Source organism: Polyodon spathula, chromosome 2 (genome assembly GCF_017654505.1).
Source record: "Polyodon spathula isolate WHYD16114869_AA chromosome 2, ASM1765450v1, whole genome shotgun sequence".
Classification (NCBI taxonomy): domain Eukaryota; kingdom Metazoa; phylum Chordata; class Actinopteri; order Acipenseriformes; family Polyodontidae; genus Polyodon; species Polyodon spathula.
Genome location: NC_054535.1, coordinates 50759104 through 50785488, shown reverse-complemented (window position 1 = coordinate 50785488; position 26385 = coordinate 50759104). Strand labels below are relative to the sequence as shown.

Below are 26385 nucleotides of genomic sequence, written 5' to 3'. Positions count from 1 at the left end.
ATAATACAGTACAAACTCGTTTGCTGTACTAAACGAACCAAAAATAATTTTTGTTTTCTATTGTGGAAAATGTTGAGTTTTTTTACACGCTCCACCCGTCTCTGAAAAATGAATACTTTTGATAATGAGTTCTGCTGACTGACCAGACTGCAGCACTGCCCCTTCTTGGAATGCAAATTAGCTTTATCCTCCTCCTCCTCCTCCTCCTCCTCCTCCTCCTTCGGCGGCGTAGTCAGCATTCGAACACATCCGATTCAGTCCGAGACAGAAGCCACTGCTCTACAATCTGAAGGGAACGCACAATTTAATTATCTTAATTTAAACATCATGGTTTTACGTGTCATATTTCGTGCTGTCATCATGGGACCCCCGGGCTCTGGGAAAGGCACGGTGTCTGAGCGGATTGTGAAAAGTTTTGGAATGAAACACCTTTCCAGTGGGGACGTTTTGAGGACCAACATGAAAGCAAAAACAGGTACGATGTGACGGAGGGAAGTTTAGTTCTCACTTGAATCTTGCTTAGTTAAAACCGATAAATACAAACAAATGTATCATATTAATTACAGTTAACTGCTTTTGGGTCATCTGACAATACTTGGTTCACTTATACCCTGTCAGCAACATTGCACGAATGAAAAACATGAACTCATTGAAAGAAACTGAATGTGCATGCTGTTGGAATAAATTATACTTTCATGTTGTATCTACCCAAGCACTCGGATTGCATAACAGTCCTAAGAAAGTGTGACTCGTCTCGAATTGCAATATTATGATGAGTGCATCTCATTTACTGACGGTTGTTGTATTGTCAGCAAATGTACATTTTTAGAACACCGAGATCTTTTCGTCTTCGGCTTGGGTTGCTGCAAAAAAAAAATGCACATCTTTACACGAAGACGATCTTAAAAAGATCCGCTTTTGAAATGTAAGTCGGATGGTTTGATAACTGTATTTAAAATCATAGGTCTCGCCTTTGCACAAAGAAATGAAAACTAAATAACCATGGTCAATAGGTAGAATTGTACAATTCCGTGTTTAAAGTTGTGGATGAACATAAGTTAAATGTATGTTTATTAATATTGTATGAAACTGAACACTACCGTGCAGAGGACATTAAAAGGGCAAGGACTCATTGAGAAAAAAAGGGCACTTTTCAAGCATCACATGACTGAGAAAAAGGGCAATTTTGGGGCATAAGGGCAGGGGCCCGTTTCACAAAAGGGATTTGCAGCGCACAAAAAAAATTTGGGGGGTTCATACCTGGGCTGCGACATCGCCGATTTTCACCAGAAACCTGCGATTGAACTGTAGCAATTTGAATCGCAGATCCTGCATTAGGACATACCGTGGCGCTCATATTAGCTCGCTGTGGTACTGTACACTGTATTGAACGATTTCTCGGGTATAACATTCTGATGACAATATAAACTTGTCTCTGTATCTTACACCCCCACCCCCACACATACATATATATATATATAGGGCTGAAATGGAGGTATAACTGCAGAATACATAAAAAAAAATATTATTATAGTTTTTGGATATAACAGTTTACAAAAGGTTTAAATAATTACAAAACATTGTTTATTTAATGACGTGTAACCCCAAGTTATGTAGGTGAAAAATAACAGTAACTGAGGCCCGGTCAAGTTGTAAAAACAAACACAGTTTATTTACTAAGTAAAATCGTATAATAAAAGCACCGATTTATTCAGTATGATAATAGCATTAGTGGGCAGATTGCATTGCTTTAAACTAGTGATTATGCAGTGCAGCAATGATTACAATAATAATAATAATAATAATAATAATAATAATAATAATAATAATAATAATAATAACTACACCTGCCAGGCAGTTTTACGGCTTCCAAGCTCAGTACCAGTTGGAAATTTTTGCAAACTAGCATTGCAGCAGAAGTGTCAGCAACAGATCAGCTTTATGGTGCGGTTTCAATTCAAAATACTGCATTAGCTCATTATCTCACGATGCTTTAAACACCATAGTAACCTTGACCCTCTCTACACACTGTAAGGATTTATAAGCTAGTTTTACATTTAACCTTAAGGAGAGGTTAAAGGTCACGATCAAGGTAATTTTTGAATAGAGCATATGTTGGTTCCTAAATGTGTTGTATAGTAACCATAACCCTATGTGCACTGTAAGGAGTTATAAGCTAGTTTACATTTGACCTTAGATAGGTCAAAGGTCACAGGCAAAGTGATTTTTGGATAGAGCACATATGGTTTCCTATATGTGTTCCATAGTAACCATTAACCTATTTGCACTTTGTAAGGAGCTATAAGCCAGTTTTACTTTTGACTGAAGATTTTGAAAGGGTTTTAAAGAAATGCGTCAGGTGGCCGTATTAGTTTAGGCAGAAACACCATTTTTGAAAAAATCAATTGTATTGAGACAGGGATGATACTTGTCATCTTTGGAGTTAATCAACTAAACAGTGTTCAACTGAAGCGCTTTTAAATTTAAGAATGAAACATAGGTCTGACGACCATCTTGTTTTACAAAAGAACACCATTTTGCTATATTTGAATTCCATTATACCCAGGATGATGCCTACCAAGTTAGGAGTTGGTTAGTTAAACGGTTTACAAACAGAAGCAGTTTGATGTTTGGGCGCGTTTTGATGAATTTGGTGGCAGCCATTTTGATAGTAAAAATTTATTGCAGCAACTTCTGATTGGCTCATGGTGGCCATGTTTTTTTACGTAGCGACTTGCTTTACGGAAACTTAATAGACAACCTTGCTAAGGGTACGTATGCAAAGTTTTGCTTCACTCATCACAACCGTTTCAGAGAAGATGTCTGAATATTTTTGACAAATCCAGTATGGCTGCCATACCATGTGACCAATCGACTTCTCTTGAAAAACCGTAAATCTAGGCCATGAGGGTATTTCGTGAGTTTTTTTGCAACGGTGTTGATTTTACTGACATATGAAAATTCGGCTTTGAAAATCCAATATGGCTGCTAAGTCATGTGACCAATCAACTTCATTCTTTCATTGACCGAAATTTCCCATAGTCCTCTACTACTCATTGAAGATTCATCACTCCACCACATTGTACCATAGAGAAACACTGCAATATGTGCAAATATGTGTAATTTGACCATAGCTGAAACTTGATTGGCTTGCGGCAGCCATGTTTTTTTTTTTTATGTAGCGACTTGCTTTGAACAAACTTGATAGACAACCTTGCCAAGATTATGTACACTACTGGTCAAAAGTTTTAGAACACCTCAAATTTTTCCAGTTTTTATTGAAATTTACGCAGTTTAATGTCTCAATGTACTCTGAAATTAAAGCATAGAACAAATAAACAATTGGAGATAAAAAATAAATCATGGAATCGTTTTGTTTAACAAAATTTAATCTAAATTTTTGACCCATCAAAGTAGCCACCTTTTGCAGCCATAACAGCCGAACACACTCGTGGCATTCTTTCTACAATGAAAATCAAATATTGTTCGGAAAGTTCTTCCCAACACTGTTGCAGAAGTTCCCACAAATGTGTTGCACTTGTAGGTTGCTTTGCTTTCACCCTTCTGTCCAGTTCATCCCAAACCAGCTCGATGGGGTTTAAATCTGGAGACCGTGCTGTCCATTCCATGATTTGAAGCCTACCGTCTTGTTCTTTTCTGCTAAGGTAATTCTGACATAGCCTGGAGGTATGTTTTGGGTCATTATCTTGCTGTAGGATGAACCCCTGACCAACTAGGCATATACCAGAGAGTATTGTATGGCGCTGCAAAATGCTGTGGTTGTCGTTTTGGTTCAGGGTGCCATTCACTCTGTGCAAGTTGCCGACTCTGGATCCAGCAAAACAGCCCCAGACCATCACGCTTCCTCCTCCATGTTTGACAGTTGGTATCACACACCGAGGAACCATCCTTTCGCCTACTTGACGGCGTACAAAAACCCTGCGTGGTGAACCGAAGATTTCAGTTCTGATTCATCGGTCCATAAGACCTTCCAGTCTTCAGTAGTCCACTGGTGGTGCTTCATGGCCCAGGCAAGCCTCTTTTTCTTATTTTGCCATCTTAGCAGTGGCTTTCTTACTGCCACTCGACCTGTCAAACCTGCAGCTCGAAGTCTTCTCTTCACAGTTGAAACTGAGACTTGCTTACTTCGACCAGTGTTAAGCTGTGCTTGAAGCTGTTGTCCTGTGAGCCGCCTATCTCGCAAGCTGTTGACTCTCAGAAACTTGTCTTCTGATTCTGTTGTGGCTTTGGGTCTGCCAGACCTCTTCCTGTCAGAGTTTCCTCCAGTTTCCAAGTACCTTTTGATGGTGTAGGAAACTGTACTCACTGACACCTTGGCTTTCTTTGCAATTTCTCTAAAGGAAAGACCTACACTTTTAAGGGTTATAATGGTCTGTCTGTCTTCCTTTGTTAATTGCCTTTTTCTTGCCATTATGATAGCAATGTACTATTTCCTGCAGTACAATACTGTCCAAATAATGCTTAAGAGGGTGCAGTAACACAGTCTGTTCCAACACTGCTTTTATACAGACAGAGGGTTTGTAAGTAATCAACAAAAGTTGGGAAACCTGTAGGAACTGTTAGCATCAACTTTCAAGGCTTAATTTACTTTCATTGCTGCAGAAGAGCTGTAAGTTGTTAACCCATTACTTGTTCCCTGAAAAAGGCCTTTTTGTATAACTCTGAAATGTACATTATTTTTCAGTTTTTGGTAACCTAAACTTTTTTTTAACCTCTGGCAGTTTACCGCTTACCTTTGTACCATTTCAGGTTATTCACTGGACTTGAACTGCTTAAATTTCAATAAAAACTGGAAAAATGTGGGTGTTATTTTTGACAAATCGAACATGGCCGCCAACCAATGTGACCGATTGACTTCTCTTGAACAACAAATCTAGGCCACGAGTGGAGTATGTGCAACAAGTTTCAGATCTTTGCTCTAAACCGGTTCGATGAATATGACAGAAATACAATGAACCTTTGTTGTAAATCTCCCTCCTGACCTGTGAGGGTACGAAGCGAGGACAGAGGTTTTTTTGATAGGCTGGCACGATGGTTCTTTCCCCAGGTCGGGAAGTCGGTCAATCTTGAAAAAGGTGAGGCTCTGTTGTAAAAGCGTATCGAACTGGAAGGGAAACAATGTAGCAGCCGCAGATTGTAAAGGCAACAGCATATTGGGGGGGGTGGGGGGAACGACTCGTATTCCGTTCCTTCACTTGGTTTGAACCTGAAGGACCATGATAGACGCAGAAATAAACCACCAGACGGCTAACACGTATCCGGAGCTGTCGCCTTGGGCCAGCACAAAGCCGGATCAGCACTTTCACGTGTATCACTGTAAACTGTATTGTACCACAATCACTAATTCACACACTGAACGGGCTTGAGTAGGTGTTTAATGTGGGGATACAATAACAGAACTATTATTTCGGGACCAGCCCTGGGATTATAAATGTAAGTAATACACGCCTCTGTATTACTTACCAGCATTATTATTTACTGTTTGTTTTGCTGTCAGGCACTGGACATAAGAAATAAAATAAAACCAACCTTTTGCACCAGGATTACAATTATCTGTCTGTTCTTTGATCATCTGCACCTGCACACTATTAACCACTTTGCCACAGAGAAGATTTTTTAAAATTCTCCAAAATTCTCCAAAAATCCCGGAAGCCTAATAAATAAAACAATAGGTTTGCCAAGCTTGGAAGCCTAATAATAATAATACAAACAAAATTAAATGTGTACAGTAACAGGTTTCTCCCCAGGAATTCTGTACAGCCGTTGCGGCAGAACATTATATCCAGGAGCACTTTTAACGGTAAAATAAACTTGCCTTACCTTAAATATATAATACGACAAAAATTGTGTTGTCTTTCGTTGACTATCTCTGGTTGCTCTGTTTTATGTTCTACGTTTTTTTATTACTGTTTTTTATTATGGTAAATTACCCTGCTTATTTAGGCACTCTTGAGATTTGACTGGAGAAGGTAACGTAGGTTTATTGGAGTTCACACAAAAAAAGGTAACCTTTTCACTTCCTTTTTAGCGTAATTATTGAGCGTATTGCTTCATTTAAATAGTTTTCTTTATGTTAAGTTTTCAGGGCATCTTGTTAATTCATGTCTTTTTGTTTTTTGCTTTTCTACATTTTTTTAATGCAACTGTTCATTTTAACCATTTATTTTTTACACAATCATACTCACACATGTTTGGTCACCATCATAACTGTTTCGTGTAATAATCCAGCACCTCTGGAGTTCAGATGATATCCCAGCACTCGTTTATACATGAACCCCCAATATCTCTGGGCACATATTTTTATGATATCACAACAAAAGGAATAAGCTTTTTTTTTTTTTTTTTTTTTTGGTGCACATGTATAACTATTATGTACTCTATATCACCTTACAGTATACAACAACAAAATTGACTGAATGATGATAAAACCCCAAAATAATCTTAATATTTTTAATAAAGTAGTCGGTGCAAATATAGTATTAGGTGGTGGATTGTGCTTATTTTGAAAACCCTGCATTCATTGTCACTGTTTTTGCTTTGAAAGTAATCGGTTATTTTTTAAAACTTTTTAGCCTCTCGAAGTGCTTAATACACAAAACCCGCCCCTTCAACTCTCTGATTGGTTAAATGTTGTGTCAAGATGTAACAGAGCTGTCATACAGTTACAAGTTTTTTTTTTTTTTCACCCAGCAATGCGTAAGTGATCTTTTCTACTAGAAGTGCAGTCAGTCCTTATTGTTAAAGGCATAGTAGCATCTGAAAGATGGGCGGATCGGGCCAACCCGCCAGATCTGCAAATCACTGAGACAAAAAGCACTTTCCTCAGTTCATCTCGGCTACAGTTCAACATAAAGACTAATAAAAGTGTAAAGGTAGCGAGGTTGCTTAGCTGGCTACATATGTTTCAGCCAAAAGCCCCTTTTCAGCTCTGTAGACACAAAACTAAACAGATCAGTAAACTTTTTCTTTAAATATGTTTGCTGCCCAGCATTGAATTTTTTACTACACCGCTGAAGAAGGCCTTTCCTTATATATGTATGTGTAGACCTTCAACTTACAGCCTGTCACTTCTATACCGCTCCAGATCTCTGTCGACAGTGAGGTTTGGTTTTCCTCTATCAACTATAAAGCTTTTTCATCTCCCTTATTTTAATTTATTTCTGCTCGCTAGATATATCAGTTTCTTTCTTATTTAGCCAGCTGTTCTTTGCTCCTCCACAATAGTTTAGTTTACTGCGGGAGTGATCATCTGCAACTTTTTTCTTTGAGTCTAAATCTTCCAGAAAACTTGCCAATAAAACATATTTGCGTCGACCAGCCATTTCAATAATTGTAAAAAAAAAATCTTTAAAAAAATAGCTTTCCTTTGCAACCTAGCCATTGTGTATTTACCTAACCAGTCACAGTGCCTTAAAATGGATTACAGAGTTAGTGATTTCACTTGTCGCAGATCTCAAGATTGAGCAAAAGCGACGGCACCTGCGAAGTGCGTCCGCGTAACCTCATCGTAAGCACATCGCAATCGCAAGGTCTTTTGTGAATCGGGCACCAGGGTAGTCCCAGTTGTGTCAAACTTTGGAAATACAAAATACTAAATAAATACAAAAAACATGAATGTGGTAGCCTAATAAATGTATTGGAGACATATGCTTTTAAATACAATGATCAAACTATCTGTTCTTCAGATCGGCTTTGGGAAAATTACATTTTCTGCATTTCCATGAGGTCATTTGCAAGGTAACACCATCTGAACGCGAAAAGATTTTAGGGTTTTAAAATTTTTAATTAACCCCAAACCGATGAGGGCGGATGGTAATCAATATTAAAACATACATATTGACATATGTTAATGTATATTTGGAAATGTTGAGAACTGATGTTTGAAAAGTACATTTTGGCTTGTAGGATGCATCTATGGTCAAGGTGTGAGTTCAGTGCAGAGGTTTGCTTTGTTGTGGAGTGAACGAAACAACTTTAGACACATTTTCAAACAGCGTGGCTCTTGTTACACGGTCAAATGTAGTCAATTGTATTTGAAATGGAGATCATTGTTTTTCTTTTACAATGTTTGCATCTTGCTCAAGTGTTTGTGTGGTTCACTCAGGTAAAGTTTTCAGGCAGAGTACACTTTGTGGATTTTTCATCAACCGGTAAGTGCGTCTATTTTTTTTTTTGCTGTGGTTTTTTTTTTTTTTTTTTTTTACAATTAATTGAGAAGAGAGAGAAACATAAAAAAATGGACTTGAACCTCATGCATGTTGGTAGTATGAAACAATTACCATTAAGAAAAACACCTTCATTTCATGGCTGCATTCCCACCGGTTCATTTAGTTTGAAACAACGTATTAATGTGCTTGCTGTTAACACTTATCTGCTAGCAACAGGACACTAGTTTATGGACACTAGTAGTACAGTATGTAGAGGAGAGTAGCGTTTGATTCAAGTACTAGATCTCAAAAATCCCACCCCTATTAAAAAAGACTGCAAACTTTTAAATCTCTGAGGCAGGCATTTTAATATCAGTCACAGTGCTCTTTACAATTCCAAAGTATTGTGCTATTTTATCCCTGGTAATTACCTTTTCCAGAAGTGAAAGTATTTCCAACTTTTTTTCATTTGTAAGCACAACTCACTGTCACTTTCCTGTAGCCATTTTGCATTAGCGCTGTAAAGTGGGTGATGTTCGCATCTTTTATTTTTATATATATATATAGTCATATTAAACCATATAATTGTGGGCATAGTTACTTATAAAAGAATAGGTTCCTGTTTTTTGTTGTTTAATTAACCTTTAAGAAGCACACTATTCTAAAAACATACTATCCATCCAAAAATGTGTTCAGTATGTATATAGTATATAATTCTATGTCCACTAGCAGCTTCAGTTACAACCATTAATGTAAACATTTCAGTATATACTTGGATGTATGTGCATGTGTGGTTTTTGGGGTTTTTTTTTTTTTACTTTGTAGTTTAAGTCTTTGATAAGACGTTATTTTCTTATTTAGGGTTTATTTGCGTAGAAATTACTAACCAGGGCTGTCAATATCAGCATGTAATATAAAGAGTGTGTGTGTGTGTGTGTGTGTGTGTGTATAGATATGGTTTAAACGTTTAAACGTTCAGAAAAATGTACTACAAGCACTTCCCTACTCGTTTCCACGGAAAAAGATAAAGAACACTTTCAAGTTATGTTAGCACATCATGCTGTAAACTTGTTTATTTTATTTACAGATAAGATAAGGCTCAGTGCCTGAAGGGACTGTGTGTGAATGGAGATATATATATATATATATATATATATATATATATATATATATATATATATATATATATTATTGCGGGGATTGAACATGCTCTCCCATACACTTTTTTGTATGGTCACGGGCAGCTGTCCAGATGAGCTGCATACCATGCCATTTCTACACATTAAAAAATCTGAAATACGCACTAAATGTAATGTGTAAAAATCTGCGTAGCAATTTCGCAGCAGTTTTTCTGCATCCCCTAAAAATCCCACTAACAACTGCATCTCCCAGAAAACAATATGGAAAATGGTATACAAGTAAAAACAACCAACAAACATTATCCAATCTCTGGCAAGCCCTGGCTTTGCCCCTAATCACATTTACAAGCTCCACGGGTTATTTATTTTATTTATTTATTTTCTCCCCAATTTAGAATTGCCAATTGTGTTATTAATCCAGATTCACCACTGCAACCCCCTGGTGACTCATGAAATGTGGTTCTGCCAAGCTGTCTTTTTTTGCACTGTGGTGCCACATGAAGCCATCAGACCTATAGTGCTGGCAGGTGCCCTATCAGCCACAGGGGTTGCTGGTGCATGGTGAACTGTGGATTACCCTGCTGACCTAAGCCCTCCCTACCTTGGCGGTGCTCAGCCAATTGTGCACTGCCAACTGGGGAACATGGTTGGCAATGACATTGATTTGAACCTGTGATCTCCAGGTTATAGGGCACATCCTCCACTCCATGTGGAGTGTCTTTACTGGATGCGCCACTAAGCTACACAGGTTGAAGGATAAACACCCCAGTGCAGCTACAAATCCAACTGGAACCATCAACAAAGGCAACCACTAAGAAAACGGTGCCTATAATATAAAATGAACTGTTTTATAACTTTTATTAATGCATTCTTATTGATGTTTATCTGTATGGCTTTATATTGAAGTTTTATCATGTTCACTGAGTTTAAGAATGTAATGTTAATATATAACTAATGTAATTAATTTGCAATTAGTATGATACCTCGAAAAAAATGCGCTGAGCCAATAAACAACCTTGTAGAACAGACGCGCAGTAGTTCAAAATAACATTGCAGTTAAAATGGAAGGCTCTTTTTAATCCCTACCCCATTACCATTACATTTCTACAGTATTTATTGAGATTACTAATGACTTCAAGGTAATGTTGCATTTTACCCCCTGGAAATACATTTTACAATCAGTGTTCAAATTAGAGGGTAAGTTACTCCCAGACCCAAAATCTTATCTGGAGCACTGGTCACAGGATCTGTTGAAATTTGCCTGCGAGAAGTTTTATATGTGAAGGACTGCATCAGGTGTTCAATACTTATACAACCTCCAAAACCAGAGAGACTCTCCAGTTGTATTAGGGTTTGCAGCCATTTATTGTAAAGCACACTGCTCGTGTTTCTTTTTTTTCTTAAAGAACTCAACTTGCCCTGTCTACTCATAACCATCACAATTCTGCTTAGTTAATCAGTATGTTAGTGACTACAGGTTTCCAAAATCACACCTACATTGACAAGTAAATCCAATGTTGTCTGTAAAAGAGAATTTAGTCATCTAGACTAGCATACATGATTTAGATGCTTAAACCCCTAATTAGTTAAATCATTTATGAAAATCAGGGCTATACCAGCCCTGACTACACCTGCCTTTTGTCAGTTTAGTCACGTACGACAATAGGGCCCATATTGTTTAAATTGGAGAGTAAATTACTCAGTGACCCAAAACCTTATTTGGAGCGCTTAACAGAACAACCTTGAAATATCCCCTTCAAGTGAAATTCCTTAGAAGCATGGCTCTCAAACACTGCCTGGCACAATGAACTACTGATATTACTATCATTTTCTACTCATATGGTTCATTACACCACCATACACAATTAGACCAAAGAAGCATAGGAACACAGAAGAACTGACATACACACATATCTATATCTATATCTATCTATCTATCTATCTATCTATCTATCTATATATATATATATATATATATATATATATATATATATATATATATATATATATATATATATATATATATATATATATATATATATATATATATATATATATATATATATATATATACACACACACAACACACACACACACACACACACATATATATATATATATATATATATATATATATATATATATATATATATATATATATATATATATATATATATATATATATATATATATATGTGTGTGTGTATAAGTTCTTCTGTGTTCCTATGCTTCTTTGGTCTAATTGTGTATGGTGGTTTAATGAACCATATGAGTAGAAAATGATTAGACCAGTAATAACAAAGGAAGAAAAGGGCGACACAATTTCAGAATGGTAAGGAGCCTGTTTGACAAATAAATAACCCAGAAGTGCTCATTAAAGCAGTTCTCCCAATGGCCTGTTTTGAAATGCATTGCTGGGTTATACTTAACATGTTCCTGTAATTTCCATTGTAAACGGCGTGATACTGATTCCGTCTTGCCTCTGCTTGCCTTCACAGAAGTAGGGCTGCTGGTCAAGTCTTACATCGACCAAGGTCAGCTTGTGCCAGATGATGTCATCACTCGGCTGATCCTGCATGACCTGAAGGGTCTGGAGCAATGCAGCTCGCTACTAGATGGTAGGAACGTTTGTTTATTTTTTGTTTTGTTTTACAGTGTTCATTCTGCTAATCTTTGTAGTCGTTTAGGTTTTATATTCCATTTGAAGTCTGCATTAATTCACAGGGCTCAGAACCTATAGTTTGAAATGTAAAACCCCCACCCACTGCCCAAAACTGTGAATATCACCTGTGTGTCACAGAGATAAGGAAGAAAGTATGCAAAACCTAGTTTGATGTGGGATGGGGGTATCCAGATAATAGGAACCCAATACAAAAAAGCAGTTAACATAACATTATGAAATTAGGGCTGGTTTACCTTGACAATGATATTGGGGATGTACAAATAATGGCATCACATGTTGACACCAAAGTGATATTACCAGTGTCGTAGGGAAAAAGTAGACTGGGGAAAAATGTAGATCTTGCAAGCGCAGTAAGATAAAAGGAAGGTGCGGCTGCTATTTGATTAAAGGGGAAGTTAACTGCACTCAGCATTTTCTGTCTGATCATTTTATTTGCCAGATCGTATGGTAATGTGTTCACATACCTCTTTCTTGGATTTATTTATTTATTTATTTTCTGTGTAAAATATGTGGGATGCAAAGTTATGTCTTTTTACTCAGACTAAAGTGTTAAACGTTTGTCAACTTTTTCTGCCGGTGTGTATTTAAAAATGCCGTTGTTGGTTAGTTGTAGGCTGAGCTGATGTGTGATTGCAAAGATTTATTTACAGTATATCAATAAAAGGCTTTACACGTCAAAATGTTGTCAATCTTTAATCAAAATTAAAATGTTTTAGTAATTGTTGCAGTGCGATTGCCCTGCACAGTGGTAAATTAGTGTTGGTGTGGTTTATATGTGGGAATGGGCTTATTTTGTGTCGTTTTGGGACTTGATTAGTTTGATTTTATTATTGTTTACAGACGGGCGCTCGATTGAGACTTGCTGCCTGCTATGCTTGGTTGAGGGAAGGGCAGCAAGTGATTGGCTGTGCTGGTCCTCAATCGGCACGTGGGCAGGTCTCGACCGAGTGTCTGTCAGTTTAAAAACATCCGCGGGAGATTGCTCGGGGCTGCTGCAAGGCCTGCCGTTTTCACGGCACCTTTTGAGTTATAGTTTGGGGTATTGTGTTTTATTTTGCACTTTTTGTACAGTTTGCTGTATTTGTCCTCTGTGCGTTACCATCGCTGGTAACGTCACATGACCGCCTTTATTTTACTTTCGTTTTATGTTTTTGTTAATAAATCCTGCGTGCCTGTGCCGGCGTTTCAACGCCACCTCTGTCTCTCTGGATGCTTGAACAGCGTCTACCCACACGCGTGACTCGAGGAAGACCCTGTCACAGTAATATAATCTAATGACTTACAATCATACAGTATTGCTTATATTATTTTGTCAGTAGGCCTAGCGGTAACTGTCCCAGTTTACAAAGACTAAACATTACCATCCTAGTTTTAAAGGAAAATAAGAGACTAGAAGAACTAGAGTATTTATTGTTAATGTATATTACAGCATTCTTTTATCTATAGTTATACTGTCAAATACGTCCGATCTACTTATTTATGTACATTTATACTTAAAAAATGCACTTTCTTAGCTACTGCTTACACATTAAATATCAAAAACTTTGAGTTGCAATAACATTTTAAATTATGTATTTATTGTTAATGTGTATTACAGCATTCTCTTATCTATCGTTATACTGTCAAATATATCCGATCTACTTATTCCCTGGGCTCAATCTACTAATTCCCCAGACGTAGCACTAGTTCAGTGATCTATGCATAAACCTTATAAACAATGGAACCTCCCCTTTAAATTCTAGACTGTGATTCACTTTTTCCCTGGTCTACTTTTTCCGCAGGACACCGGTATTAGTAGATATCTTCGCTATTTAGGCTCACTGGGTACTGGGTCGCATACAAAATCCAACATCCATCTAGCAATAGCACCTTTAACTACCATTTATTATGCCTCCAATAACCACCTTGGATTAATTATATTGAAGTGGTTTCCGAAAGGGATTGAGATTGAAGAACACTGACTGGCAAAGAGGAAAACAACATTTTCACAAGATCCTTTTGAAGAATGTTGAGCCATAAAACAGATTATCAAAGTTCTAGGAGCAGAGTCACTAATAACATTGCATCTGTTTACATCAAAGTCCAACCTCTCAAAAGGCTATCCATTCTAGTGACTTGACTGCATGTTTCAGCTACAACCACCTGACATCATATAATTCCTACTGAATTACTCTATAGGCACATTTTTGAAACGCATTACTTTTACGCAATGTTTATTTTCTTTAATGGTGTTTTATTAATCTGTGTGTTATGCCTACATTTTGGTTTGGTGAAAGTATAGAGGCATATTTATCAGGTTTGTGTAGAGGTGCTAAGGAAAAAAATAGAAAGGGGAGATTGTTCCTGAAACATCAGAACTTTGTCTTGGATGTAGAAGCACTGTCCATTGTGACTAGAGCTGGAATTTGTGTCTTTTCAAACTACCCAGTTGTTTGCCCTGTATTCAACTTTTGAAAGGGAAATCTTTGTATAAAGTACCTCATTTGGCACTCTTTTTTTAGTTTCAACTTCCACAAGTGTCAGCTGACTGTCCACTAACTTAATGTATGACCCAGCATGTGTGTTTTTTCTGTTTGGGATCTTAGTTTTTCTTACTCCCCCTGTTGCCCCTGGTTGTTAGCACAGTAGTCATTACTTTAATACTAGTCTGTGGTCCCACGGACCTCCGCTGTGCAGGTCTGTTATGGATGGCCTGTTACACCATGGGACAGCATCTGCATTGTGTTGTGTAGAATAAAGCTAATCTTACATTAGTGGTTGTAATGTTGTACATTTTGGGGGCCCATTCCAGAATATAGAATTGTGATCAGAGATTTACCCACTCCCCATGTGAAATGGCGATGGACCCAGAACTTAGGGATCCGTGGTATGTATCCATGTGGGTCATTCCATAATATTGGATTTGACACCCTCCGTAATATTGGATTTGACACCCTCCGTAATATTGGATTTGACACCCTCCGTAATATTGGATTTGACACCCTCCATAATATTGGATTTGACACCCTCCATAATATTGGATTTGACACCCTCCATAATATTGGATTAGACACCCTACTCTCAGCTAGGCAGATGTCATTGTATGGAATGGAATTTGTTTTCATGCTGGTAAAAGCAGGCTTGCCTATACCCTGGTGGAAATTTGGTTTCAAACTCAGGAGTTGTTTTTCATCTGAACAGTTAATACAGTTCAAGTAAATCAAGTAAAGGTCATGCCTCCAGACTGCTTGGTTCATGTTGCTCCTTAAACTTGATGATGTACAGATATTTATTCTTAGGAGTAACCTGAGGTGCTTTTTCATTGAAAGGTTTCCCACGGACAGTGACGCAGGCAGAATGTCTGGACAAAGTTTACAAGATAGACACTGTGCTAAACTTGAATGTGCCTTTCGAGATCATCAAAGAGCGCCTTACCTCCCGGTGGACCCACCCAGGAAGTGGCAGGGTATACAACACCAACTTCAACCCTCCCAAAATTCCTGTAAGTTGTCTGTAACTGGCAATTTTTTTTTATCTTAAAGTGGTTATAGACAGGGAAATACCTGCTGCAAACTAATGGTAGCATCTGTCAACGGTATCTCAGTTGTCCCTAACGTATTTTTTTGCTGTAGATCTCAAATTTGAGCTTTACACGTTGACATTTTTCATATTTAATTAACTAATTTGCATTTGTCAAAAAAAAAAAAAAAGACGTATGCTATTTATTAATATTTTTAAACTTATTCCAAACCAAAAATGCTCAAATTCAATACAAAGCAATTGTCTAATAGTTTGGAGAGCAGCATCTTGCAAGTGTTACAAAGAAGCATATCAAACTCTGTGTTTCATCCCATCAGCACATTGCATTATTGGTGTATTACACATTCACTAATTAGCGCATCCCACCAATCTTATGTGCTGCTGTATTATTGTGGCCAGACAGTAATGAAAATAAGGGGGACAATTTTATGCCTTCCTTTTTTTTGGTTGTAAAGGTTGATTGAAATTTGTACTGAATTTGAGGATATTTTTTATTTTTTATAAATAGCACATTTTTCTTGGTTTTTTCAGGAAAAATGCAAGTCAACTAATTCAAAATGCAAAATGTACCTGTACATTTTGAATTATAGTGCAAGAAATAGACAACTGAGAAACCCTTGAAGATCCAACCGCTAGCTGAGAGTAGCCTATATCTATTAAATAATTCCGTGAAACATATCTAGTCTGTACTTCGACTTTTAATGTGTATGTGTCATGTTTGCAGTTTTGAATAGGAGTGCTGTATTTTCATTTCAATACGTGGTCTGATATTAAACTAGGTTCAATAAATTTTTCAGTTTGTTTGCCTTAGTTTGTTAATGTTTAACTTTCTAGGTCATTTCACCTAAGCAGCACCTTACCTCCTGACAGTTTTAGTGACCGTTTCACTCTCAAGATGAAATGCCCAAGTGTAATCAAGGCATGTATTGTGTTCGAAACTGCTCGTTTGAGGCCTATAGCAAATGGAAGGACATTATTGGTATTTATTGGGAATAATTTTTTTGGCTACAGACACTTGAAGAGCTTAATTAAGATGTACTTACTGAAGCCCTGTAATGGTGCCCTGGAAGTTAGTTTAAGCTTATGTACAGTGTACTACTGGACACCCCTACCCTGGAACAATCACCCTTTAATGGGCAGTTCAGAGGCTGCTTAGTCCTATCTGCATGCACTTCCACTTGCAGCTCTGACTTGAAAAGGATATTGGCTTCTGAAAAAATTGTGAAATAACATGTTCATATTTAATAACGTTTGCAAGTGACAAAATGCACATACACAATGTTGTGTAGTGTGTACCCCAGCAAGATTATAAACACTCGCCTCTATGTACCAATTCTTTTAAACTGTCTTGAAATGGGGAGGGTGCCTTTACTACAGATACGTTATTAGTGTATTCATCAGAAGGGTAGCTCAGCTAGGCAAGAAGAGGAAGGGCATTGAATTAAGTGCACGTTTGTAATTAAACTTGACTTATAAATGGAAAGGGACAACTACTACAAGGTAAAGGCTCCTATTTAAAACTAGAAAGTATTTTTTTATTGACTTTAGGCAAACAGAGATAAGATAAGGCTCAGTGTGACTTTTGTTAGCTTTCAGAACTGAGTTGTTGTCAACAACCAATTGGCATTGAACATTATTCAGTCCATATACAGGGAAATACTAACCGTTTAACATTAAGTACCAGTAGTTAATGTGTTTGTTCTGTCTTGGCTTGGAATAGGGTTTAGATGACGTTACTGGTGAGCCCTTGATACAGCGGAATGATGACAAACCAGAGACTGTCACAAGGAGGTTAAAGTCCTACGAGACGCAGACCAGACCAGTCCTTGAGTATTACAGGTAAGCTTGCATTTGCACAATTCTAGTAAGGAAGGATTTGTGTTGAAACCAGATAGGCTGTTCATCACGTCACGTGACAATCTACTGCATGGTAACTTATGTTGATCTGTGTGACATACTGCTGTTAGTTATACATTATATTTAATAGTATATCTGGAGTCCTTGAAGCTCTTTTTTCTTGTAATCTAAGGAAATGGCCTGATGGAAGCTTGTTTTAGGTTGGCACACTTTTTTTTTTTTACTGCAGTAGATTTTATTGGTAGCTGAATAGAATAGTTTTTTCTCACCTTGGGAAATATGTTTGTCAGTAGAACAGAAATAGGCTTATTTATTTTGTCATTGTAATTTCGGCTCATATTTTGGACGGAGTGAAGTAATACACATTCTAATGAACTGTATTTACTTCAGAAGCTGGTAGCTTCTATGTTTTATACCCAGACTCCTCTCAGATCTTTTCTAGAAACCAGATACAACCAAACTCTAGGCAGCTGCACAACTCATTAAGTTAGTTCAGATAAGCTTTAAAACAGATGTGACTCATTTTGAGAGCAGATTTAGGACAGTACTTTTATGCTACTAAACTACTGCATATATTATTTAAATGGAACTACATGTCCTCTTTACTCTCACTGCATAATTTAAACTTGTCTAAATAAATAGAGCTTGTGATTTTAAAAGCGGACTTAGGACAGTGCTTTTTACTAAGAAGTAGTTATATTTAAAAACTGTATTTAGTTGTTTCAGTGTAGCTTGGGTACTAATCCATAAAGACAACACCCTAAGGATGTATTACATCAAACCTAGTTGGTTAAGGTTATTTTATTATTACATGGGGTGACCATGAAATTCAAAATACAAAGTTACAAATGTTTTCCCTATCGCCTTCCAGTGGAACAAAACTAAAATGAAATCCCAAGATTCAGTCTCATATTGTAGCAGTAGCTGTTAAAATGAGATGTTTTGCTGTAGATCATGTCATGCAGTTTTAACCATGAGAAAGGTTAAAAAATGTAAGTGTTGTTGTGAAAAGGGTGGTGAGTGGTGAATAACAAATAACACACAGTACACTGGAGTACTCCAGAAATGATCCATGTTTGTTAAAAGTTATTTACACAAACAAAAGAAAACAAATCTTCCCTATACCAGCAATGGAGTTTGCAGTCCCAAACAAACACAACACTCCAATAGCCACAATCCCCTATGCTGTGCAGTTCAGGTGGAAGTGGTACAAGTATCCTTGCAGCGCTGTGCTGTGCTGTGCTGTGCTTTGAGGCTGTGAGTTGTGATATGAGCTGGCTCCATGGCAGCAGCTCCCGATATTCCATTTACAAAACAAACAAAACATGTCCCGGTTGATCACTACGTCTCAGCCTGTGAATGGGGCGAGTGGTGTTATGAACAAAATGAATGTCCAGACTGTACTTTTCTCCCAAAACGTCTGTTTTATTCACAAATTATAAACAAAAATAGCCACCCTTCTACCAATGATGGTATCGGGGTGTTACACGGCAGACTTGCAGACCTGAACAAAAAAACACTATTATCCTCAATCCAAATCCCAGTGCACGAAATTGTGCTCTTCAAACTCCGGGGTCATGGCGAGTGCTGGTGCTGTGATGTGAAGGCAGTGCTCAGGTGTGTAGGCTTGGCTAAAAAGCGTCATCCCCTGGCTCCTTAATCCTCCTCTGCAAAACACAACAAACACATAACAAAACAGCTACAGCTGCAAAAGGCCATACTCGCTTAGCTGCGTCCCCTTTGTACTGCCCAACTCTGGCGCCATGTTTATCCATTCTCTGCCTGGCCCACAGCCGATCACACGGGAATCGTTTCGTGTACCTGCAGCTACGCACTTCCTCTAAGATGGCCAACTTCCTGCTTCTGCCCACTGTCGAGTCGACCCATCTATGCGAAAAGTGTGTTACCTACCTTACACAGCACCCTTTCTAGCCAGGAGGGAGCTTTACGTCTCCAATTCTTTCTCTCTTTATCACACATCTCACCCCTCAGAGTGATGCCGAAGGAACACTTGGCCAACTCTACATTTCCCAATGGTCCCCCCTCCCTTGAAAAAAAAAAATCAGAGTTTTGGTGCTCCTTACCCGCACGAAGCTTCACTGTATAGTGGAAGGACTGCAACGCTAGATACCATCAAGTTATCCTGGCTTTGTTGTCCTTCATCATGTGTAACTACCTTTTAAAGAAGCATGATTAGTGACAAGAGAGAAAGAACCTCCCAACATATAATAGCAAAGAGCGTGAGGAGCTTGGCAGAGTCTCTTTTTAATCATGTCAAATGCTTCGTGACACTGCACTCTCGATTTCAGTGGTGGCGTACTCTGGGATAAAGCAGCAATAATAGCAGGCTAACCCCAGTAGTGATCTCACCTGTGACTTGGTTCTCGGGGTCGCCTGGACTTTGGAGGCGATCGGCTCCACCCATCCATTACCCATAATATTGTCAAGATATTGTGTCTCGTGTTTGTCAAATGCACACTTGCCTATATTAGCTGTTAGCGCTGCCTCCCTTAGAGACTATAGGATGGCTGAAATATGCTCTTTCCGAGTAGAGCTAAGAATCACGACATCATCAATATATGCGGCAGAATACTGATGATGGGGAGCCAGGACCTGGTCTGTCAGTCTCTGAAAGGTGGCTGAGGTTCCATGCAGCCCGAAGGGCATTGTCAGGAAATGGAACAAGCCATCTAGGGTAGGGAATGCAGTTTTCTCTTGTAAACTGAGTGGAATTCGTCAGTATCCCTTCACCAGGTCCAAGGTCAAGATTAACTTCTCCTTTGTCCACTCAGGGCATGGGATATGCATCAAACTTGGAGATTGCATTGACCTTTCTAAAGTCCGAACAGAACCGAGTGGAGCCGTCCTTCTTGGGCACCGTCACAACTGGACTGCTGCACTTGCTTCGGGAACGCTTAATGACTCCAAGCTCGCGCACATCCCCTACCTCCTTGCTAACAAGACCCCTGTGGCTTTCCGGGATCCGATGTGCTCATTCCTGAACCCTAACCCTTTGCGGTCCTATGCCTTTCAATGGCTGAGTGAGACCGATAGGGGGCGAGAGATACTGAAAAAAAAGGTGCACCTCTGAGCAATACACATAGCCCCTGCACCACAGAGATAACACAGACATCCAGCTTCCAGCGCTCAAAGAATATCACAGACATTTGCAGAGCTTTTTGAGATGTTATAGTAATAAAACAATGATTTGGATCGCATTATTGAGTAGTTTGGTGATAAAACGATAAATACAGCCAACAAGGGGTGGGGCAGTGCTGGAGATGCAGTGCAGTCCTTTTGATATGCAGTGCCTTTTAAACCTGTTTTACTGTGAAAAAAATACTTTTAAACAGCGCGTGTGAAAATAAATTGGACCTGACACCTGACAGGCGCTGAATAAATGAACTGCTAAGGGTTAACACCTGCTGAAGTAATAATACCATGTTTAATAACATTAGTTCTAGCAGGTAAGGCAGAGAAAATATCATTACATTTTTTCACCAACTTGTAGAATTCACATTTCTGATCATAAAGTAACTGTTCCCCCATCGGAATGTTAGTTGCAGCTGGTGGATTGACAGTGGGCCCAAAGTCCTGTTCTGTACTGTCATTAGCTATAAACAGAGCCTCCATTTCTTTTCAGGGTTTTATTAATTAATATGGTAAAAATTGGGGTTTTGTTTCGGCGATAGGGTTGTCTAATTTTCATAATTTATGTTACCAGTTCCCTGTGTCACCTTATATGGTCTCTTCCACTTAGCATACAACTAAGTGGGTGTCGAGGCAGAGCTACCACACGGAGTTGGACTTCTGCAGGACATTGGTATTCCCAGAACCGACGGTGGTGTGTCTCCTCCATGATATCTGGCCACTGGAGTATGGCCTGCTTCACAAGGGTGTAATCCAGATCGCCCTTGTGTGACAAGGCTTGGTAGGCCACCTGGGCCTCTCCGATCAAATTGGGTCCCAACTGGGTAGCCCACAAATCCTAAGGCCATTTGGCTGCAGTTGCCTGCCTTTCGAATGCCACTAAATGTGCCTCGGGATCATCCTCCACCGACATTTTTAACGCCTTGAGTTTGGGTAGTGGCACCTGTGGTTCATCCATCGGTTCCCTCCGCTGATTGGCCGCCAAGCACATTGCAGTCATCCTCTCCATCATACCTTCTATCCTCTGCTCTTGCGCCTCCTTCATTGCTGTCATAGTTGCTGGGTCCATTGTAAAAATCTGTCCTCTGACACCACATGTGACAGGGTTGTGAGTGGTGAATAACAGTGACACACAGTACACTGGAGTACTCCCAAAAAACGACCAGTATTCAAAGTTTTTACGCAAAAAGAAAACAAGTCGACCCTACACCAGCGATGGGCTACATCACCTCATATGACCGCAGCAGTATTTTGTCTCTAGTCGAAAGATTCAAATCCGTGCATTTTTGTTGTATTGCTGCTCTTGCCAGTGCTGAGCCAATTTTAAATTGTACTGTGCCAATCGACCGACCAAATCTAGGTGATCTCGAAGCAGGAGCACATGCTTCATTACATTTTTGGATGAGCCTTTGTGCTCCTCCCACTCCTCTCACCAGTTCGAGGATGCCACGAGGCTGTCGGCTGTACAAGAGGTAGAAGGGGGAGAACCCTGTCGAACTCTGTGGCATCTCTCTTACAGAAAAAAGGAGGAAGGGAAGAAGCGTTGCTCAATGTTTTTGCTCTTGAATTACAAATCGTCTCAGCATCTGCTTTAGTGTCTGATTGAAATGTACCATCAAACCGTCTGTCTGTGGATGGTAAACAGAGGTTCGAATGGGACGTATTTTTTGAATTTTATATACTTGCTGTAATCTTTGAGACAGAAGTTTGTGCCATGATCAGTCAGTATCTCTTTGGGGATCCCTACTCTAGCTATAATCTGCACTAGTTCTTTGGTGATTGCTGATATACTTGTAGACTTTTATGGAATTGCTTCTGGGTATCGTGTTGCATAATCTACCACCAGTAATATATGCATATACAAGAAATCAGAAGGTAGCAAAGGGCCCACTATGTCCATTGCAATATGTGCAAAGGGGGTAGAAATAATCGGCAGTGGGACCAAAATGGGCAGGGCGAACCCGACCCGGCGCTACTCGCTGGCAGTCTGGACACCTGGCTACATATTTTGACACATTATTATAACGTCCTACCCAATAAAATCGAGCCAATATGCGTTCCCTAGTTTTATCAACCCTGAGGTGTCCCGAAAAGGGGATATCATGCGCAAGTCTCATGACCTCGGACCGATACGACTGGGGAATCATTAATTGTGTTACAGGCTGTCCTGTGCCCTTGGCAGGGTTCACCCTATATAACAGTTGCCCTTTTATGATGAAATGTGGATATACTAGCTGCCCAGCGTCTTCAACATCCTTCCCTTCAATAGACCAGACCTGCCCCCAAGTGTGCACCAGTGTGGAATAATTTTTTTCTGGTCCCACACTAGGTCTGCACTCCAGTCCTACATGTCCAGTATATTGAGAGGGGCTGGAGTAGCCTCTGCCCCAGATGGCCCAGTAACCTCACCCGCTCTGTCACACTGTGTGCCAACCCCCTTTGTGTGACGTTTGCTACCATCATAGCATTCTCACACCAGACCCCAGCCTCATCTCATTGATGCTTCCTCCCTCCTTTTTGTTTTTCTAGGATGAAAAGTGTGGGAAAACATATCAGTTACAAACAGAAAAATCTCACCACTCAGTTTCCCTTTCTCTTTTTCTGCCACGTTTACATGTGCAACTGGGGCTACCATTAATTTCACTAATTGCTTATAGTTTGGCCAGTCCCGGCCCAGAATTACTGGGTGTGGTAGCCTTTCCGCTATCCCTACTACCAGGTGACGTTTAATTGGTCCCATCGATAAATATACTTTTAGTATGGAGTATGTCGCCATGTCTCCATGGATACAGGAGATAGCCACCTGACCTTGGGTCTGCCACAATATACTGCCTAAGAGAGCCGTTTGAATTAAGGTCTGCTCACACCCTGTGTCCACTAATCTGTGGGTTTTCACGTACCCTAGAACCACATCAACCATACAAGGCCCCTCCCGACCATTTCCCTTTCGCTTACCCACTTCTGATCCCAAATAACACATGGCCACGTCACACTCCATCATGGATTGGCACATGAAACAAATAGGAGGAGCAGAGGAAGGAGAGGTTAAGTATCTGTCCCGTTGCTGGTATGGCAATGGGGCAGGGGCAGCAAATCTATCCCAGCTGGGGGGCATCCTTTGCCTCCATGATGGGGAGGTAAGGTTGCCCATTGGGGTCGGTGATCTCTATCCAGGTCAGGGAGGTGGTGTTACTGGGAGTGGTAGTACTGGGAGGGGAGTCGGTACTCTGCTGCTCCATGGTACAGGAACAGTGGTGAGTAGACCGGTCCTGGCGGAACTCAAGGAGTCCTCATAATCTTCGGCCAGTTTCACGGCAGCTTCCAGGGTGTCGGGCTTGTGGCGCTGTATCCAGGCCTGGATTTTGGCACCGACTACATGGCAGAACTGCTCGATGACAATCGCCTTGCCCATCTGTAGCCCCGACTTCTGAGCGGGGCTGAGCTAGCGTACCATGTGGTCACACAATCGTTGGGTGTCCACCCGAGTGTTGGTACTTCCTGAACCGTACCCTGGAGTTTCCCCCATAATGTTCAAGCGGTGGAGAATGGCTTGCTTTACCAGGTCATACTCAGCAGCGTCGGCATCCATCATGGCCTGGTAGGCTGCCAATCAAGCAGGGCCCCAGCTGGTTAGCCCAGAACTCCCGTGACCACACTCAAACACTACCAGGTAAGCTTCTGGGTCATCCTCCGCTGTCATTTTCTGTGCCTGAGCCTTTGGAGCTGTCATCACGGGTCCTGTTGGAGTGCTTAGTATCATTGTGATCCCGACCCTCTCAATCAGAGCCGTGTATCTCTCCACTCTCCTTTATCTCCCGTCTACCATCCAGCGTCTCTAGCATCGCTGACAGTGTAGTGTGGTCCATCCCACCTGACACCACATGTGGCAAAGTGGTTTGTAGTGTGCACGTGAAGAGGTGATGCAGTGCTGAAATGAATGACAAACAGCAAAGTTCACGGCCCAAACAATCCTTTATTATTTTGTAATCCAGGTTGTTTGGCGACTTTAAATAATAGTAACTGGCAATACACAACGTGTACTGCACAGTTAAAACCACAGGGTTCAGTCCTGAAATAACAAATATAAAGTATAAGTATAAACACACACAGAACACAAACACGATCACAAGTCCAGAGTGAGTTCTGAAGTGCAAGTGGTGAAATACAATTTATAGTGAACAGTAGTGCAGTGCTGTCCAGGTTTGGTGCTGGCCTTTAGCCACAGCTCCTGGATTGTGTTAGCCGTCTAACAATGACAGACGAGTACAATTAGAACGACAAACAAACAAACACAAAACACTGATGGTTACTTTACAGTCCTTCAGCGGCTCTTTCACAACCATAACAAAAGAACAGTTCACTTTACCACATCCCCTTTTGCCCGTCTGGGGTGATGACTTGGTGTGCTGTGGCTCTGCCCATTTTCTAGATGGCCAACTTCCACCTTTCCCTAGAATGCCAAACCATCCAGTCCAGGGCACACTGTTCCCTTTACACAGCACCCTCACAGGTCAGGAGGGAGATTGATAAGCAAGATTCATTCTTTCTCTGTCACACCATGTTTCAAAAATCTTTTCAAAATGGCTGCTCTGGTGCACGGATAGTGTAAAGATTATTAACCACATTGTCAAAATTAACAGCAATCGATACATGATGTGGCATGGAACACAAAAGCCAGAACACATGTTATATATTTATCTTCCTGTAATGATTTAGAGGACACTAGAACGACCATTTTGAAAAGAGCTTTGAAACTGACAGTAAAGTTATAAGTGTAAAAAATTGTCAGGATGTTAACAATGAAAAGAGAAAATACAGGTACCTTATTTAAACAGTTGTAGCAACACATGGGGATATATAACGCTATATTTTTCGGAACCTTTTTAACTTTAAGACTGGAGGATGTTGATTGGTAATTTGATGCAATCTTGTTTTCTACAGGAACAAAGGGGTATTGGAGACCTTCACAGGAACAGAAACCAACAAGATCTGGCCTCACATACACACCTTTCTCTGCAGTAAAACCTCTGGGTGACCAGTAGCCTGCAGCTGGCAAAGCTTGAAAAAACAGGCAGCTCTGATGAAATAAGAAGTAAGAGAGAGGATTACTACATGGTGTGAACAAACACAAAGGCACCACTCATTGCTTGAGGGAATAAGATTCTTTCATGGGGCCAAGTCCTCACCTGTGTTGGCTGAAACTAGAACGAAACTTACTGTTTTCCATTCATTTCCCTTTTAAATTGATCAAAATATAGATCAAAATTATATTAATATTAATATACATTGCTGATTTAAGAACTGATTTTTGTCTTTTGCTTGATGTCATAGTCACGTATGTCTTAAGGATTCCTGTCTTAGTAGCTATTAAAAAGTAATGTACACCCACAGGCTGTATTAAAATGTATTTCTGATTACATAAATACAATGTAGCACAAATGTATTCTGAAAAGAGATTACTTAACCACTGTCTAAGCCAAGTTTACAGAGAGAAAACTGAAGTATACATTTCTGTAGTTATGTGTTAGCTTTAATCCAACTGCCTATGTCACTATGCACACTTTAAACTAAACAAAAAGATGCTGTACCTGCTAAATATTTTGTCTTGCACAGTAGTCAGTAGTTGATTTAGAAGTAGCATACAAAAACACACATTTTAATGTTGTGAAAATAGAAAGCAAATTAGCACAATCCAAGACGAACAATCTTCATATGGGGGCAAGTAACAATGAAATATCATACTTTATTTTAATTTTATTTTCATTTCTTTTTTAGTAAGTATTTAACTTGTACCCTGGTTGTTCTTAACCTTTAACCCATCTTGTTGTTGTTGTCCGCTTGTAGACAAGCACTTTTTTTTGGCTTATTT

General features: G+C 39.6%; 1 protein-coding gene across 1 annotated transcript; it reads left to right on the top strand.

The window, feature by feature from the left end:
- LOC121297937 (GTP:AMP phosphotransferase AK3, mitochondrial-like) lies at positions 1–26385 on the top strand. The gene is made up of 5 exons (XM_041224574.1): positions 1–475; positions 11806–11925; positions 15299–15471; positions 17230–17348; positions 25458–26385. Exons 1-5 carry the CDS (start codon positions 328–330, stop codon positions 25549–25551), a joined length of 654 nt encoding a protein of 217 aa, XP_041080508.1. The 5' UTR covers positions 1–327; the 3' UTR covers positions 25552–26385.

Coding starts and splice junctions, on each gene's coding strand:
- LOC121297937 (XM_041224574.1), top strand. CDS start 328: ATGGTTTTACGTGTCATATTTCGTGCTGTCATCATGGGACCCCCGGGC. Junction 15,472..17,229: donor TCAACCCTCCCAAAATTCCT/GTAAGTTGTCTG, acceptor GGCTTGGAATAG/GGTTTAGATGACGTTACTGG. Junction 17,349..25,457: donor CCAGTCCTTGAGTATTACAG/GTAAGCTTGCAT, acceptor TGTTTTCTACAG/GAACAAAGGGGTATTGGAGA.